Below are 18,244 nucleotides of genomic sequence, written 5' to 3' on the forward strand. Positions count from 1 at the left end.
TTCACTCATCCCTCTTTTTTGTGATTTTTGGTAAGAATAAATTATAGTCGTGTAGGATCTTATTGGATTCGTCTTGATTTATACCCATTGTTATATGTGTGCCTCAAATGCTCCATGTTGATGCATGCTTGGTATTAGGGTATTTGGAACTTTAAGCAAAGAAGCAAGACAATGCAAAAGGGTTGATTTCAAATGGTCATATCTCAAGATCTAGAATGATATTGAGATGATTCAAGTTACAGATGATAGCTCGTTTAAAGAGCTTTCCAATGACTGGTCATCTCGATTTGGACAAGAATCGAGGAAGTTATATATGGCCGTTTCACGAAGAGTTGTCTGCTCACTACGGGAGTTCGGTCGAACTGATGAAAAGTTCGACCGAACCTTAGCATGGTAAGTTCGCCCGAACTCAAGAAGGAAAACTTTTGAAGGCTACTGACATTGGAGTTTGCCCAAACTTAAGGGTAGGTTTGTCCGAACCTACCTAGTTTTCGGATTTCTCTTTTTGCGATGAGCTCTAATCTTGGCCGTTGGATTGTCCTTATTTCCAAGCACTATAAATACACTTTGTATAGGTTTTTAAGAGTAAGAGAAAGAAACGCAAGTGAGACATAGATCTAAACTTAGCTCACCAAAAACAACATCTTTCTCCATTGTAATTCTTCCTCCGTTGTAGATTAATACAAGCTCCAATCTCCCCAAAAGTGGATGTAGCTCATTTTGAGTGAACCTCTATAAATCTTGTGTGTATTATTTTGTTTATTTTAATTGCTTTTTCATTTCAACTTGCATTGTTATTACAATCAAATTCAAAGTCCCAAAAGGTCCTATTTCATAACAGCCACTAACTAAATATATTACTTTGCTCTTCCACGATTTCCTTCATGTTCCCTTTTCATTTTCTTGAATAGCTTACTTATTTCAAAAGTATTCAATTAAAACCCAAATTATCTAGGTAATAGCTTTTATCTCATTTGTATTTTCATTATGGAGGTCATTTTAGAGGTACAATTCAAGTAAAGAGGAATAATTTTTTTTATTTTTTTTATTTTTTTTTTTTTGAATAAAGGGTTTATATGAAACTTGAGCTTTTTTCAGTTAATTTTGGAGTTGGGATATTTGTCACTGATTGAATGCATAACTAAATTATGTACATGGTTGATTTGAGGGAGCCCAAATTTATCACGTTGATAACAAAATTTATGTATCATTTTTTGCTATTTGTTTATCAAGGTGATAAACTTGCATTTTCTCGATAAACTGTTATTGGGATGGAAATAATGACTTTATATTCCGCATTCACTTCCATTAAAAAAAATAAATAAATTCCGCATTCACTCATTAGTCATACATCACCTTAGGAATATGCATGGTGGGGTCTTTGAGTTCGCTAGAAATAATATATCCTATAAGGACATCAATTGTAGATAATTGTTAGTAGGGGTGAAAGTTCGGTTTTCGGTTTGGTTTTTGGCCCAAACCGAAACCGAACCACCATATTTCGGTTTCTTGATTTTGCAAACCACACCGCACCACTTTCTCTTTGAAACCGAACCGAACCAAACCACCTAAATTTCGGTTTTCTTAAAAAAAACCAAACCGCACCGAATTTTCCTATCAAGCCTCATGAACATCAAATTTTGCAAAAAAACCGAACCGAACCAAACCAATTAAAACCGAACCAAACAAAACCAAACCAATCCAGGGTATTAATTATTACCATCCCACCTTATCACCACCAACACCCACCCACCACCCATCACCCTGACCACCTAAAACCCACCCACCACCCACCCTAACCTACCAAAACCACCGAAACTCACCACCCATCCCCCAAAACCACCCGAAACCCACCCGCCATCCACCCTAACCCATCAAAAACCACCCGAAACCCACTCATCATGCATCAACCCGAATCCATCAAAAACCACCCCTCCACCCACCAAAAACTAAAGAAACCCACCATCCATCCTGACCACCCGAAACCCACCCAAAACTACCTACCACCACCACAATTCAATCATACACCACCATAAAAATAAAAAACTCAAACCAAATTAAAAGAAAGAAAAAGAGGACATACCTCACATTCCACCGAAAAACCTCGAATTTGGGTTTTAAAGGTCAAATTCGACCATGAAAACACTAGATCTAGTGTTTTCATGGTCGAATTTGACCTTTAAAACCTTTAGAATGTGAACACTGGTGCCCAGGTGGTCGTCCTTGCCTCCTTGGTCGTACTGTCGAAGAGGAGAAGAGAGTGAAAGTGGAGAAGAGATCGAAGAGGAGAGAGAAAGGACAGAGTAGAGAACTAGAGATTGGAGAAGATAAGAAGAGGAAAGGAGAAAGAGAGAACCGAGAGGGAGAAAGCTCACAAATGGAGAAAAGAGAAGAGGATTAGAGGAGAGAGAAAGGGCGGAAAGAGAAGAGGAGAGAGTGAGAGGCTGAGAAGAGTGATTAGGGTTTTTTTTTTTTTGCCTTATATAGTATGGGCCGAAATTCGGTTCGGTTTCGGTTTTCATTTCCCGAAACCGAAACCGAACCATACAATTTCGGTTTCTTGATTTTACAAACCGAAACCGAACCACTTAAGAAAAAAACCGAACCATATTCCTAATTCGGTTCGGTTTTTGGTTCGGTTTGGTTTTAAACCAAATTTGTTTCACCCCTAATTGTTAGCTCATTCGGAAGTTAATTTCTCATGATTTACCCTAATTTTCCCAAATTATATCAATTTACAAAACAACAATTATTTGTATAGCTTTTTGCCAACTTCAATTTATCAAATAACCTTATTGTCGTAATTAAAAGATACCTTGGTTCATATTTTTAATCGTGAACTACTCCATATGAAAAATTCAAACACTTTATACCATTGAGAGCATTTACTAACAAAATTTATGCGTTTCTACAACTACTTGGGCACTTGCATAAGCTGCATTGAACCAAAAAAATGTTATAGTACAATATAATGGGACATGTAAAATAACCTATATTAATATATTAAAAGACGTTTTTAAGAACATCTATATGCTACGTATACCCTTTTTTATTACGTCACTTCACCTACTTAACATTTCATTATGCCACATCATGACTCAATCAACCTTAATTACGCACGTCACCTACTCAACCTCTCATTATACCATATCACCACTTAATCAACCCTAATCATTATGCCACATCATCCAAAATTACTCTATATTAAAACATAAGGATAATGAGATTCAAACACCTAACCTATTATAAGAAGGATGGTTATTTAACCATTTAATTAAGCCAATTATCAACCATATGTTATAAACATGAAAATAAATGTATATAATTGCAAAGGTCTAACTAAGAAAAAAAAAAACCACCATAAAAATCAAATACATATAATCACAATTCACAAGGTTTAATTAAAGTAAAATTCGATGTAACGCTCGGGCTACACACTAGTGAGTACATTGTATGTAGTATCAAGAATTAATCCACCACGTGTGAATGTGTGATTAAAAGTTTTCTAGATTGTTATATATATATATATATATATATATATATATATATATATATATATATATATATATATATATATATATATATATATATATACACATTAATGATAAAAGATGAGGTTTAATTTATCCCAAACATTTGTAATACTCCCTAGCTAGAAGAAACATGATATGGTACGTACTCCAATTTACCATCGAACATCAAATCTATCTCTTTACATGTTAACTAGTGTATGGTGCTTTGAATATTAGGTTTAGCTGCCAACTATTCCAAGACACATTGCAAGCTATTTATTGCGCGGATTTGAAATAATGTTATCTTCGTACATATACTATATACTAAAGCAAAGACCACTACTAAATCACGTTTCCTCCCCTAATTACATTAATTAAATACATTATTAATTACTTGTATTTTATAAGAATCATGGATGGACAATTTGAGCATTTAATGTATTGATTGATGTCTTGAAAATGGTTATATTAATAAATGTTTCACTAGTCTTTTGGCTCGTTCGATGCACGGGCTGTTACTTAGGTTATTATTATATGTAGATATGATTTTCAAATTTTAAGAAAATAAAGTGTTTATAGAATGCATCAAGACTTTAACATTTTTTTAAATTTTTTTTTAAGTTTTATATTAAAAAGGGAATATAAATGGAAAGATTAGGGAGGTGACATTTATGTGGCATATAAGTGATTTGTTGTAACATGTGGCATATGAGCATATTGTGGTTTGTGTTTTTAAATACTAAGTATAGATATATCTTTTCATACAGTATATATAGTATATTAATCTATAAAAATTTAAGCATGGTTGAACTTTGAAGATTACCTAACTAGTGCATGTAGGAGAATTGTTATCAATAAGCAATTCCAATCAATAATAATCGCATACAAAAAAAATTCATAGACAACGAACTGATTATGGATTTGTATTAATCCTATATATATCTTACAAAAGATGAAAATATGACCTATTGGATTGGTTATTTTCGATAAATGTATTTGGTTTATACTATTTTGTTTGGAATGTCTTGTATCAATGTTTGTTACACATTAGATGATATATAAGGGCCAAAATAATTAGATTGTTACAATTTTAGGGGTCATTTTGGCCTTTAACTAGGTATAATGTCTCATACGTACACGAATCAAGTAATTACCACTAAATATATATATATATATATATATATATATATATATATATATATATATATATATATACCATAACACATTAGATAATTTGATAGAGTATAAAATATATTCTTGGACCTCAACCATCAGCTTAATTTTTGGTTGACTTGGTCTTTTAACAAATTTAAAATACACTCTATTTTGTATATGTGTGTATGTAAATATCCATCACGTCACCATCCTCTAAAATTTAAATGGATGGAATGAAATTTACGAAGAAATCCTATGACATAGGTCAGGTGGATAAATGTCACCATGGACATATTGGCAATTTGCATTGGCATGACATTCTAGCAAAACCAAATTTATTACTCGTAGTTTGATTAGCTTGTCTTTTGTAGGTGTAATAACTACAAAAATGGTGTCAACTTCATTTTTTATTAATCGGTTACGCCATCAACGAGAAGGAGCTCGAGTATGGACTACTTTACAATCCCATTGAAAGAAATTTGATGCAACCCGAAATTAATGCACAATATAATTAAACTTCTCAAATTAACTTATAACTAAGTGATTATGATGTTTTTTTTTTCTTCTCATTTATCTATTGTATATGCTTTGGTATATAAATCATGTGGGTTATTGATGGGATATCAACGAACTAACATGATAAGATAGTCGCGATTTTTGTAATAAATTAGAATAGGTCTGCGTGATTGATCACTCGAAAGCTCCCGTGCCCTTTCATGTACATACATATGTGTGTAAGAGGTTGATATCTATGCATGGATTATCAAACTTAAACGTCAATTTGTATATATTACTATAATTATGGTCATCAATTACTCGCAACGGGCTCGGGCATGCATGTCACCACTAAACAAAGACAATAAAACCTGAAAGTAACAGCTTAAAATTATACTTCCATTCCTATATGTTTCTCTTAAGGACTATGGAATGTAACAGTGTAATCCTTAATATCGATCATCTCATAATGCGGATTTATCATGCATGAACAAATATTATTGCTTTTTATAGCTCGTTACGTATATTTGAATTATTTTTTTGATCTTGTAGAAAAAACAGGAGGAACATATAAATTGGAGAATTTATATAACAAAATTATACATAAATCAGTATAATTAATTATCTAATATTTTCTATAACACTTTTCTTATTGTATGTACGTAGATGGAAAAAAATTGGCTAGCATTTTGATTTAAACACTTAAATTTAAAATAAGTGAGGGTGAGTAATGACTTTTACAATTGAATGAAGAGACAATTTTGAATGATGAGATGTAGGTCTTACAAACAAAACCTTGTCCTATAAGTAAAACCCCACAAAACCAATATAATTATAAGAATCTAAGACGACAAAGTCCACCCAATTAGGTAATTAGTGTACTTTGGTAGGCTTAGCTTGGTACTCATATAAAAGTACGTCTTTTATACAAAAAGTGACGTTTTTTAAATTATTAAAAAACATTAATTTTCATCATGAAAAATAATAGTAATTATGCCATTACAAGGTTTGCATTTGCCTTCGAAAATCAACTAAGGTACATCAATATCATGTAGGGTTGAGCTTAATTACAACCTACACATTCGTTGATTTTTTTTTTGGGATAATCACTTTTTGCTAGGCTCCCTTGACCTCAACAAATTTTTTCATAAATAAGACATACTATTTTAAAAGTATATTGTAAAAAAAAAAAAAAAAAAAAAAAAAAAAAAAAAAAAAAACTATTGAGAATGAGGATTCAAAGATAAGTCTATGGAACTTGGGGAATAATATAATATATTCAAAGATATAACCTAGCAAAATGATATATAGTCTATAGATCGAATAGAAATCATTGTACTTTCTTTATAACTAATGAAGATGAGGATTTTATAATTGAATTGTATGCATTGCCATAATTCAAGAAAATACGATAATATAAAGTAATTCAATTATATTTGGGGGTAGGGCATAATTTCTAACAATATTCTTACAAATTCTAAGCTTTATCAATGAAGTCACATACCAACTTTGAAGCATTCATTAGGGCTAATTTCATAGCACGCAACTTTGATTTAATCCATAATACTAGTAATATGAAGTACGTACGTAGTTCCAAGGAACTAATAATGCATAAAGCCATAAAAGTACCATGTAATAAAACAAGCAAATATACAACCTACAAAAGCGTATTTTATTATGCTAAAATGTGTATTAATTAATATACACATTATATTTATTAATTAAATTAATTATACTCCCAAACTAGAGTAGGTACCTTTAGAAAAGTGATGTGGATCAAGAGGGAAATTCTTTTGAAGAGCCAATCATATTGGTTTTAAGGCCAATAGGGTTCGAGCTTGGAGTAAAGAATCAAGAATGGTTAACATGCGCAGCCATTGAAGAAGAAGTCAAGGACCAGTTGGGTTCCGACGACGGCAGCGGCGGCGACGCGCCGATCTGGGTGCCACGCGCCGGCTCCCTAGCTCCGGCCTGAGTCCAGCTACACGGCGGTGGGGCGCGTGTCGATGATGGCGGCGCGTGAGGTGGTGGTTCGGCGGCAGTACGAAAAGAAAGATTTTCCTAACTTAGTTTTTTCTAGAGTTTTTGCTTGCAAGTTTTTACCTTTCACTTGAAAGGGTTTTTCTTGGTTTAAGCAATTAGGAATCTTCTTAATTTCTGTTAATTTAGTTTTAAATAATTTCTAAGTCAATTAGGAATTGTTTTAAGAAGTTTTAGGTTAATTAGAACTAGTCTTATTACTAGTTTCCTAGTTCCATTAGAATTGGTTCTCCTATTCTATCTAGGATACTTGGGGATCAAGGCTAGGGTTTTTTCCTAGTTCGAATAGACTTAGGAATAGTTAGTTTTAGTCTATAAATAATGTAATTTTCGTGATTTTTCAGAACATTCGAAAATCATTAAAATTCAAGTTAATTGTTTGTTTTGCTTAATTGCTTACAAATTCTTTTGCTAGTTTTCAATTCAAGGAGTTGTTTTGATAATTAGAACGTTCAATTCTTAGTTCTAGGAGTAGTCTAAGTTTTGTTCATCAAAGTACTTAGTTCCAGGAGTGGTCTAGGTAATTTGAGAGGCGTTGAATTCGTTCCAGGAGTGGTCGTTTTCAAAGTCATATCCGGTTCGTTATTCTTAAGTTGTTCGATTTTCTTAGGAAATTCGAAGGGCTTGTGTTACTTGTGTGATTTTAGATTCTTTATTAAGTTAAGGGGTTTAAATCCACATCAAATTGGTATCAGAGCTTGTGTGATACCACATCAAAAAGCTACCACTCCACACATGGATTTATTTAACAAAAAGTGAGCTGTATTGTATGTTAATGCCCAACCTGCTGTTTTTGGGGCCTTATTTGTTTTTTCTCTTTTTTTCGCACTTTAAACCTAGAAAAGCTGAAATTGTATGTTGTAATGGAGATCAACGTATTCCATATTGCCATTGATCTTTTGTTTGGTACAGTATTTGTACGTATATGATTGTGCGTCTATCTGTATTTAAAAAATGTTACATGTAGTCATGTAAGTATGTAACCCTAAGTATTATGTATAAAAAACATTTAAAAATAGATATACGAAAGTTTATGAAGTATTAGGCATTATACTACCTTTAACTTGATTGAATTTGATCGTCACATACAGTGTCAAATCATTTTAAAATTGTAGGGTTTAATTGTTTTTGAATTATAGGAGCTTATATTAATATGCTCGATACTATTTTCACCGGACTATATTTGTCAACCTCACTATATAGCATACGATCAACCAAAACAATAGCTAGTCAAGTTGCAAGGTGAATTATATTGCCTCAATCGGTCAAGCCTCAAGGGTCAAGTGTGATATGATCGTGTTACATGTGACAATGTGACATGATCATGCTTATGTTATACTCGTATAATAAGCTATTTGATTATAATTGTTAAAATTATTATGCGTATTCTAATAATATTTCTAAGTTCTAACTTTTTTTTTTTTTTAAGAAATTTCTAAGTTCTAACTTAGCTTCCAGCTTTCTATGTTTGACATGAAAACCCCGGGAGCTTATAATCTTATATGCATGCAATGACCTTAACTCGTACTCATACTTCGTAAGTAGAGTATGGAGCAGTGACAACACCTTAGAGATTATGCATGCCGTAAAGTAGTACATTATTATTAGAAAACGCCATTTTTACATTGGGAATAGTTACTATGTAAGTTTGCATAAGACTTAAAACTATAATTACCAAACAGATCGGGGTAAATTTTAACAACTCCTAAACTTAGTAGACGACCGTTGTATATATATTACTTAATACGTATGCTTATAATTAATTATGTACGCTTGTACAATCTAATCATCATGTAACTACATTTTAAAGAATATATTGTTTCCAACATATATTGCATCTAATCAACATAAGTAGTACAATATTAATCACTACAATGGAATGACTTCATTGCGAAGAAGCTATAGAAATAAAAGATGGCTGATGAGACATTGACTCTCGATCGATCTCCCAACTAATTATAAATTATGCAATTCGTTCCGTCTCAATAAGTCGAGGAAGTCTTATTTGTTGTTCCTCTTTTCACTAATAATTATTTCAACTAGACCCAAATTAAAAGCTTAATTATTATACTAATCCACAATAGTTAACAAATTAGGATGCTTTAGGTGGGAATTACTGAATTAGTACATGATATTACATAATTAAACAATTTAATTATTGTATAATCCATCTATTGGCCGCATCCAGTCAAAATCAGCAAACGAGGACTAGTTTACAAATTAGAATGTAGTTTTGACTTAAATGACTTTACTTTGCTTTAGTTAAAAGTTTCCCCACTTATAAAAAACACGCATTGACAGAAGTGGCATCAACATTATTTCTTTTGAAACATTATGTATGTATATTCAACTTAATTATAAAAATCCACTTGTAAAATTAAAATAATTAAATTCCAAAAAAAATTATGGATAAAGTACTAATAATTGAACTAGCCAAATTTGATTATGTGGACAAATTAAAGAGTCACAAACCCTTTTGAGGGGTCACTAGCATACTTAATCAAAGATTCAAAGCCATTAAAGGTGAAACTTAGATCAATGGGGTTTGGAACTTTGGATTGTGGAAATTATTTTTATTTTCTCCTTATTATGTGGTATATATATCCCTTTACAAAAAGAGTAGCTAATGTATGACCCATATATTAAATTAAAGGTATACTTGAAAATCATATTTAGAAAAACAGATGAGATCGATACTTGTATATCATAATGAGCATAATCTTCTAAAAATTCACTAATACTCGTATGATTTACATCAATCAACATAAAAAAATAATAAAAAGTTAAAAAATTCGCACACATAGTATAAAAAATAATAGTCATATCTCCCAAGTACATATGGGATGGGTTTCGTTTCTTCAAACATGTATATGTATGTGTTATTACTACTTCCCTACCTTTTAATAAGTATGAGATAATTCTTATGAATAGCGTTTGGACTTTGGATAATGATACCCTCTAAAAATGTTTATTTACTTAATTTCATTAATGTTAATTAGCTCTTTTTCAAATCTCTTAAGAATAGTGTGCTGACATTTATACCCCTATTATTTTATATATTTTCCCTCATTAATGCTACTAACAACTACAGATGTGATGTAAGGCCAAGCCAACAGAGCTTCCCGAATATTGCATTGCTATCTATAGCAAGCGCATTAGCAACCCTAGTATTTGAAAATTACAAACTTTGTAGTAGAACTTGGTGCATTGGTTGATTAACCGACCTGACTTGTTTGACTAGTTAAGGAGTATATTTTTGCAATTGACTGCTTAAGGAGTTCCAAAAAAAAAGGCCTAAATCCATACAAGTACTTATTCATAAACATTTTAATTAGTTGGGTGGTTAAATGCGTAATTATATAATTTATCAATCATTGTTGATGGCTTGCTTCAAAATAGGCTTGCTTCATTACCAAGAAATTATATAATGAGAATGCAATAACCTATGCTTTTATCATTTCATCAACAAACAAAAGTAGTATGATTGTTATCAACAAAAATAACAAATTGCTTTTATGGGAGAGAAAAACAAACATAACATAATTAACATAATTTTGTTTTTTACAAAGAAAATTTAACTAATTACACAGTTACTCGTCGTTGAGACTTCTGAAAGGTCAATTATCAGATCACATCATGTCTAATAAAGTTGCAATTTTTTCTTGGTTAGCTATTGTTTTCCACCATAATGTCAATTTTGGTATCATAATTATCAACTACTTTTGACATATGTGATGTTTTGATTGCTTTCATAATTTCATGAAGAACAAATTAATTAAATTCATAGGAAAACTTGGATATAACAATTTTTTGGATAAAATCATCATGAATAATCGGATTCTATCTAGTGTGTAATGTGTATTAGAGGTGAAAGTAATTTGGATAAAAACCGAACACCGATCCAAACCGAACCGAAATAGCAATTCGGATCGGTTTTTTTCGGTTTTCGGTTTGGATCGGTTTCAAAAAATCAAAACCGAAATATTTCGGTTTGGATTCGGTTTTGGGCTTTCAAAAACCGAAAACCGAAAATCCCCCAAACCGAAATTTATGAAGCCCAAATATCCCAGCCCATTTCTCCTACCCTACATATATATACTAAAGCCCTAAAATACTCCTCTCTTATCCCAGTCTTTTTTTCCCCTCTTCTGCGGCACATTCCTCACCAAACCCTAATCCTCCAAAATTTCCCCATTTTCTCCCTCACCACCTCAGTAGCTCCGACCACCACCTTCCTCAGTCCGCGCACCACATATCCGGTCAACGTCTATCACCATCAGTTCGCTTGTGTTCGTGGCTTCGTGCTCCCGCAGATCTCGTTTCTCACCGCCGCTTGTGTTCGTGGTTTTGTGCTCCCTAAAATTACCACCAGTTCACCGCCGCGGCGCCGCTCGTGTTCGCGTTCCCTCACTATCTCCTCTCACTCAGTCACTCAAGGGTAAGAATTCTCATTTTTTGCTTCTCTTCTTCTTATTAATTTCACTTTCGTTCTGTTAATTTCACTTATCTTTTCCTGCTTCTCTTCTTCTTAGATGTGTACTCATTTCCCACTTCTCTTTTCAAGTTTTCATTCAATAGTTCTGTTCTGTTTGAATTCGTTAATTTGTTGTTCGATCTGTTCGAAATTGGCTAATATGATGACATTGATGTGCTATAATGTTTAAATTGGCGACATTGATGTTTTGTTTGTTCGAATTTGATTATATTGATTTCCTTTTATTTATTTATATATATTATGTAACATGTTTATTTTTTTTATTGTTAGATATCGTTGAGCTTGATTGTTTGAAGCTGCCATGTTGAAGAAATGAAGAAGCTGCTGCCTGCCATGTTGATTCTAGCTGCTGTCAATCTACCATATTGATTTTAGTTGATGTTATTATGGTTTTAGCTGCATGTAGACTCATTGTAGACTGTTATTCCATTTTAAGACTTTATCGTGTTTGTAATTTTATTCTAATGGCTGGACAATTTTTTTTATTATGATTTTCCCTTAATTTGGCAAATTTTTGGCTTAAAGACCAACTATTGTAATTCACCAATTTAGGCCTACAAAAGGGCCAAAACAAACTTCCGATTAAAAGCCCAATTTTAAGGCCCAAATCAACAGCCCAGAAAAATTCGGTTTGGATTGGATCCATTTTTCAAAACCGAATTATTTCGGTTTGGATTGGATTGGATTGAATCCAAATTCGGTTTGGATTCGGTTCCAAGAATCAGAAACCGAAATAATTCGGTTTGGATTCGGTTTGGGGTATAATCCAAACCGAATACCGAACTTTCACCCCTAATGTGTATAGATATATAATTCCATGCATGTAGTTAATAGGATTGTTGGAATAAGTGACTCGAAATCGTCAAAATCGTGGAAATTCTTCACCGCCCGGCCCTTACCCAGTCGGACCGGGCGGTGAAGATAGGAAGGCAGCATATGTGAAGTCACGAAGACCCTCACTGCCCGATCGGGCGGACCTTGCCCGGTCGGACCGGGCAGTAAGGATGTGGGGCTTGGAACTGGGCAGCCTGGTGCACACTGAGGAAACCCCCACTGCCCGATCGGGCGGTCCTTGCCTGGTCGGACTGGGCAGTGAGGGGAGGGCAGTGCAGTGCGTCGCTTTGTGAAGTTGCTTCTCGCGCCCGATCGGGCAGACCTTGCCCGGTCTGACCGGGCGCAGAAGAAAAATACGAAGCGCGTGTTTTACGATGAAAAGTTATCTTTTAGGTTATTATCTTTTTGCCCAAGTATCTTTTATTTTAGGGATTCATATAAAAGACTCCCAATATCAGTATTAGGGTTAAGAGGTGAGAGAGGAGAGCCGTTCTTGAGAGAGACAAGACTCATCTTTGTAATCTTTGCAGTTTATAGTGGAAACTTTGATCTTGGTGCCTGTGGACGTAGCTATCACATTGATAGTGAACCACATAAATTCTTGGTGTGTGTGTTCTTATTGTTTGCATTGAATTTCTTTATTGTTTTCGTTATTGTTTTTCGATCTTTGCTTCCGCTGTCGCACAACAAGGATCTTGTGAGGTTCATCTCTGTATATTATATTTCTTTTCATGTCATATTTTTAACTTAAAGGTATTAATAGTTAAATTATAAAGAAACCGATAGATATTATTGTTTATGAGTATAAAGTTAACTTTTACAAGTTCTATTTTATCCCTTTACTAGAGAGTAGGGAGTATGAGTTATATGTTATTGTCTGATACTATTGATATATGTGCTATAGATATTTATTCTCTCTTCAAATTACATAAATATTAAAATACTCTCTAATAAAATGTTTAAAAATATTAGTCAAAGATTATTAGTCTTAAAGATTGTACCATACTACCATGCAATGTATGTCTTGTTAATGATATGTTTGAAGTTAATTTTAGGAGACATGGATTACACATCATATTGGCCTAGATAAGTCCGATCCAATTAATAGTAAAATTTAAAAGTAATCATAGTACTTCAAAATAATTCTCTATATTATTACACTAATTTAAAGAATTAAAGGTATATTTTCAATCTCCACATGAAAAACTAATCTACCTTATTTTAAAAAAAAAACAAAAACAGTAAATTAATTAAAAATAATGAACAACATAGTCCCAAAAATGTTGGGGCCACACACCAACTTTTCTTAGTTATTGACAGATATATTCATATACTCTGTAGCATATAATTTTATTTTATTAATTTTAATATTAGATTTATTAATTTATGTATTGATTTTAATTTTTTTGTGTTTGGCTCCTTCCTTTAAATACCTCACGCACCTCTACCCTCATTTCGTTCCATATCAAACCAAAAGAAATTCCTACACTCCTCACTCTCTCTTCTTACTCCCAAACCCCTCCAAAAAAAAAACACCCATAAATAAATAAAAACCTACATAGTACTTTTTATATTTTAAAAAAATGGAAATAGAACCAAGTAATAAAAAAATCATTGGAAAAAAATTATGGAGCATTCTTCGAATAGTGTTGATGATGGTAAAGAAAGGCATTTCAAAGAGCAAGTTAATCTTAGACCTTAATTTGCTCTTTAAGAGAGGTAATGAGTTAGCTGGTAAGGCCATTAATGGTTTTATAATCCACCACAATTCCCTTATTTGTAAGCCTAACAACCCTAACTACCACTTTACTTCTCCTAAGGGTTACGAGTTTAGTTGTAGCAACACACCCAAGTCTGGCCCATTTCAACTCATGATGGCTAACCAAAAGAGGTCTAAGTCCAAGCATGGCCACCGCCGCCACAACTACCAACTCGAGAACCCTTCAACCATGTCAGCTGTTCAAAGGGTCCTCGAGATGCTTAATACCCATGAGGGGCCTACGGCATCCCCCTTGGGAACAGGGATGGGAATTGGCGGGCAGGGACATAATGCCCTGTCCGGGTTTGGATATGAGAAAAGTCCGTTGGTCAGACAATTAAGAGTAACAGATTCTCCTTTCCCGTTAAAAGACGGGAAAGGGAATAAAGAAGAGGAGGAGGAGGATGTTAAGGTTAATAAGGCCGCGGACGAGTTTATTAAAAAGTTTTATAAGAATTTGATGATGCAAAAATCTTTGGAATCCCCTTGTCATGTATATGCTCGTTGATGATGTCCTATCAATTAAGGGATGATTTCATAAAAGGGTATACCATATGATTATATTGGATTTATTTTTAGAAAGGATACTACAAGGTATACATTATATATCCTCAAATTAGATCCATAAAGATGATCCAATATATACTTCTATGTTGCAATATTTGATGGTATATTAATTTGAGGTAGTTGTTTTGAAATTGTATTTTTTTTATTAAAGAAAGTGGTTGGTTGCTATTCTTGTTAAGAAGTATAGAGGGACCAAGAAATTGACAATTTGACACGTACTTTTATTTTTGGCCTTAGTTGTTTGTTTGTTTTTTTAGGGGATGGATGAGTGAATTAAATACCAAATTACCAACCATTTATTTTATTTTTGGGTTCATCTTGAAATTTTAAATTGCATAATTTAATTTACAAGTTAAAAATAAAAAAAAAGACTTTGGTGGACTTTGCACTTTCTTCTCCTCGAATTCATTAAAAGCAGCTGATAAGCTCATAAAATTAGGTGTATATTATGGGTGAGTATGGAAAACCAAGAATATCAATTGAGTACATTTGTAATTGAACTATGCAATGACCCCAAAGTCTAAGAAGCAAAATGAGAAATTGACATAATTATTTATTAATAATTAATTAGCTCATTTCTCTTAAATAATTTTTGACTATCTAGTGGATCATTGGACTAATTGACATATACACGTAGAGTGTTGACAAATGTATATTTATTTCTAACATAAAATTAAATTAATCAATACAGGAAATTATTATGAAAAGTAATATGAATTATTGCTCATAACCGGATATAAAAATTAGGCGAATTTCATCTAAACATATGTGTAATAAGTACGTGTCCTCCTTATTTATCAACTCAAGCATTCCGTATTTTACAATAATTGAAAATTAATTGATAAAGTTTTTATATTATAGAATCAATAAAGAATTTAAGAGCCAAGCATATTGCTTGCATTAAGACTAATCACAAAGTTAAAATACGGAATATGTACATGGTTAATTATAGAAATTATTACTAAATGTGATTATTAAAATAATACGGAGTATCTTACATTTGATATCCTTAGCTTTATTTCTTGTAATGAATATATGTCTGTTAATAATAAGATGGGGAATATCGAAAATGTGGATACTTAGCTTTTAGAAGTAAGTGAGCTGGTAAATTTGGATTTATTAAGGTATTTTAAGATATTGTCAATTCTTGTGATTGAGCAATTGTTAATCAAGGGCTTTTAAAATTGTTTTCGTGGCTTTTAGTGCATCTACGTCGCAACTATTTAACTAAAATTGAGGAAAAAGAAAAAGAAATATAACAAGCGCCATGCATGAGGGGGGAAAGCACGAGGAAGTTGGAATCACTTTACATGTAGCTTGTTTTTGCTTTACCAAAAAGCCATTCCAATAATAATTAGAGGGATTACACTATGATATCACCATTCATACATAATTTTTTTTTTTTTTTAATAAAAAAGAGTTTATGAGAGGTATTAGGGTCTATAAATCCAAATGTACTTGTTATAGGGAGGAAAATCGAGTTGCAGATTAACTAATAAGATATTGTCAATTTTAGAAGAGGATCGGGTTATAGAAGGAACATTTACACATATTATTTTGGATTTATTTATTTACTAAGTTTTTTTTTTTTTTTTTTTTTTCAATTTTTAGCTTATTCTGTGGCTATTTTAATTGAGTTGATTATTGGAAATTGTAGCCAAGATTTAGCTCATATTAAATAATGTGCGTTATATAATCAACTTTTTTTTACCTATCATATACATTTTCGTTAAAGGCATCATTTAATCATTTATAATTTTAATTATGCATCAAATTAAAAATTAAAATTTATACAAATGTAATATTTGTTATGTTTACAATGAGATGATTATATGATGAATTCTAGATATATATAAAACTTGATCAAATTTAGTATATATAAATAGTGTAAATCAGCTTTTTGCAAAGTTGGCATCCTCTAATAGCTAGCTTTATTTATGGTGGTACTAATAAATAATGGGAATATACTTATTTATGGTGCAAAGAAGGGTCCCACGGGGCCGAAATCATCATAACTTTGTAACTCATCAATTACATATATAGGGCACATTCTTGGATAGAGGAGGATAAGGGAAATCCAATCTCAATACCCTAGAGTTTCGTCTGAGGGAGGAGTACATTGAAAGCGTGACTAGTATATATGGTGTCGGAGTTGTTTACTTCGTATCTCCAAGTAGTGTTATAAAGCAACATCATCTCATTTAGTCATATAATTGATAGAATACGATATTAAAACGCACCAACAATATATGTTAAGGGAATAGAGTGGATCGAAGACTTTAATTTTAATTACAACAAACCAATAAACTTGGTGTGAATGTGACTTATATTATCATTATTATGATTTTATTTACTTGAATATATATTAATCCTTATTTTGTTCTACATTGTTGGTTAATACATATTCTTGTGCAAGATAGCTTTATGTATATCTCAAATTCATTAAAACAAGCTCCTACATATGTCCAATCAAAATCACATGTACCATTAGGGGTGTTCACCGGTCCAAAACCGGACCGGACCGGGACCTGAATTAGGGGATTTTGTGGACCGAAGACCGAACCTGATTCAACATGTCCGGTTCTGGGCCAGACCTGAAAAATCAGGTCCGGTCTGGGTTTGGACCTGAATAGACCTGTTTTGTTATTTTTTTTGTTTTTTTAATAAATAACCTGTTAGACCTGCATATGGACCTGTATATGGACCTGTTTTGTGATTTTTAGACCTGTTGCATAATTTAATAATTACATACAATCCCAAATTATCAATCATTTTTTTTTTGATTTTTAGACCTGTTGCATAGACTTGTATATGGACATGAATAGACCTGTTTTGATTTTTGAATTTTTTTTTTTTTTTTTTATATTTAAAAAAAAAAAAAATTTACCGGATTTCAGGTCCGGACCTGAAAACCCCGGTTTTGGACCTGATCCGGAAACCTTGAATTTCAAGGACCGGGACCGAACCTGAATCTACAGGTTCGGATCAGGTCCAGTCCCAACAGGTCCGGTTCAGGTCGGTTTTCAGGTCCGGTCCTATTTATGTACACCCCTATGTACCATGTATCTTACCTAAGTATAAAAGAAGTTAAAAATATATCCATATCAAATATATGTGACAACACCCTTTTTCAACATTTTTCCCTCAACTCAACCAAATGATCAAAGGAGATGTTATGAGGGAGAAATGTAGGAGAGGATTGAGTGAGGCCGTGAGGGGATAGATGGATGAGTTGGATGAAATAAGTGATACGCTTATATGTTAATTGAAGACCCTTAAATTTAGAATGAAAAGAGTCATTCTATATCTAATCACTTACTTTGTCTGATTTAAATTGTCACCTTAATAGTTCGAATAATAAAGTCGGTTTTCATACAAAAATTTGCT

At 32.6% G+C, this 18,244-nt stretch overlaps 1 protein-coding gene across 1 annotated transcript; it reads left to right on the plus strand.

Moving 5' to 3' along the window:
- The first annotated feature begins 13,914 nt into the window (after positions 1–13,914).
- LOC110707694 lies at positions 13,915–15,081 on the plus strand. The gene has a single exon (XM_021885726.1). It carries the CDS (start codon positions 14,115–14,117, stop codon positions 14,796–14,798), a length of 684 nt encoding a protein of 227 aa, XP_021741418.1. The 5' UTR covers positions 13,915–14,114; the 3' UTR covers positions 14,799–15,081.
- Positions 15,082–18,244: the final 3,163 nt, after the last annotated feature.

Source organism: Chenopodium quinoa, unplaced genomic scaffold (assembly GCF_001683475.1).
Source record: "Chenopodium quinoa cultivar QQ74 unplaced genomic scaffold, ASM168347v1, whole genome shotgun sequence".
Lineage (NCBI taxonomy): Eukaryota > Viridiplantae > Streptophyta > Magnoliopsida > Caryophyllales > Amaranthaceae > Chenopodium > Chenopodium quinoa.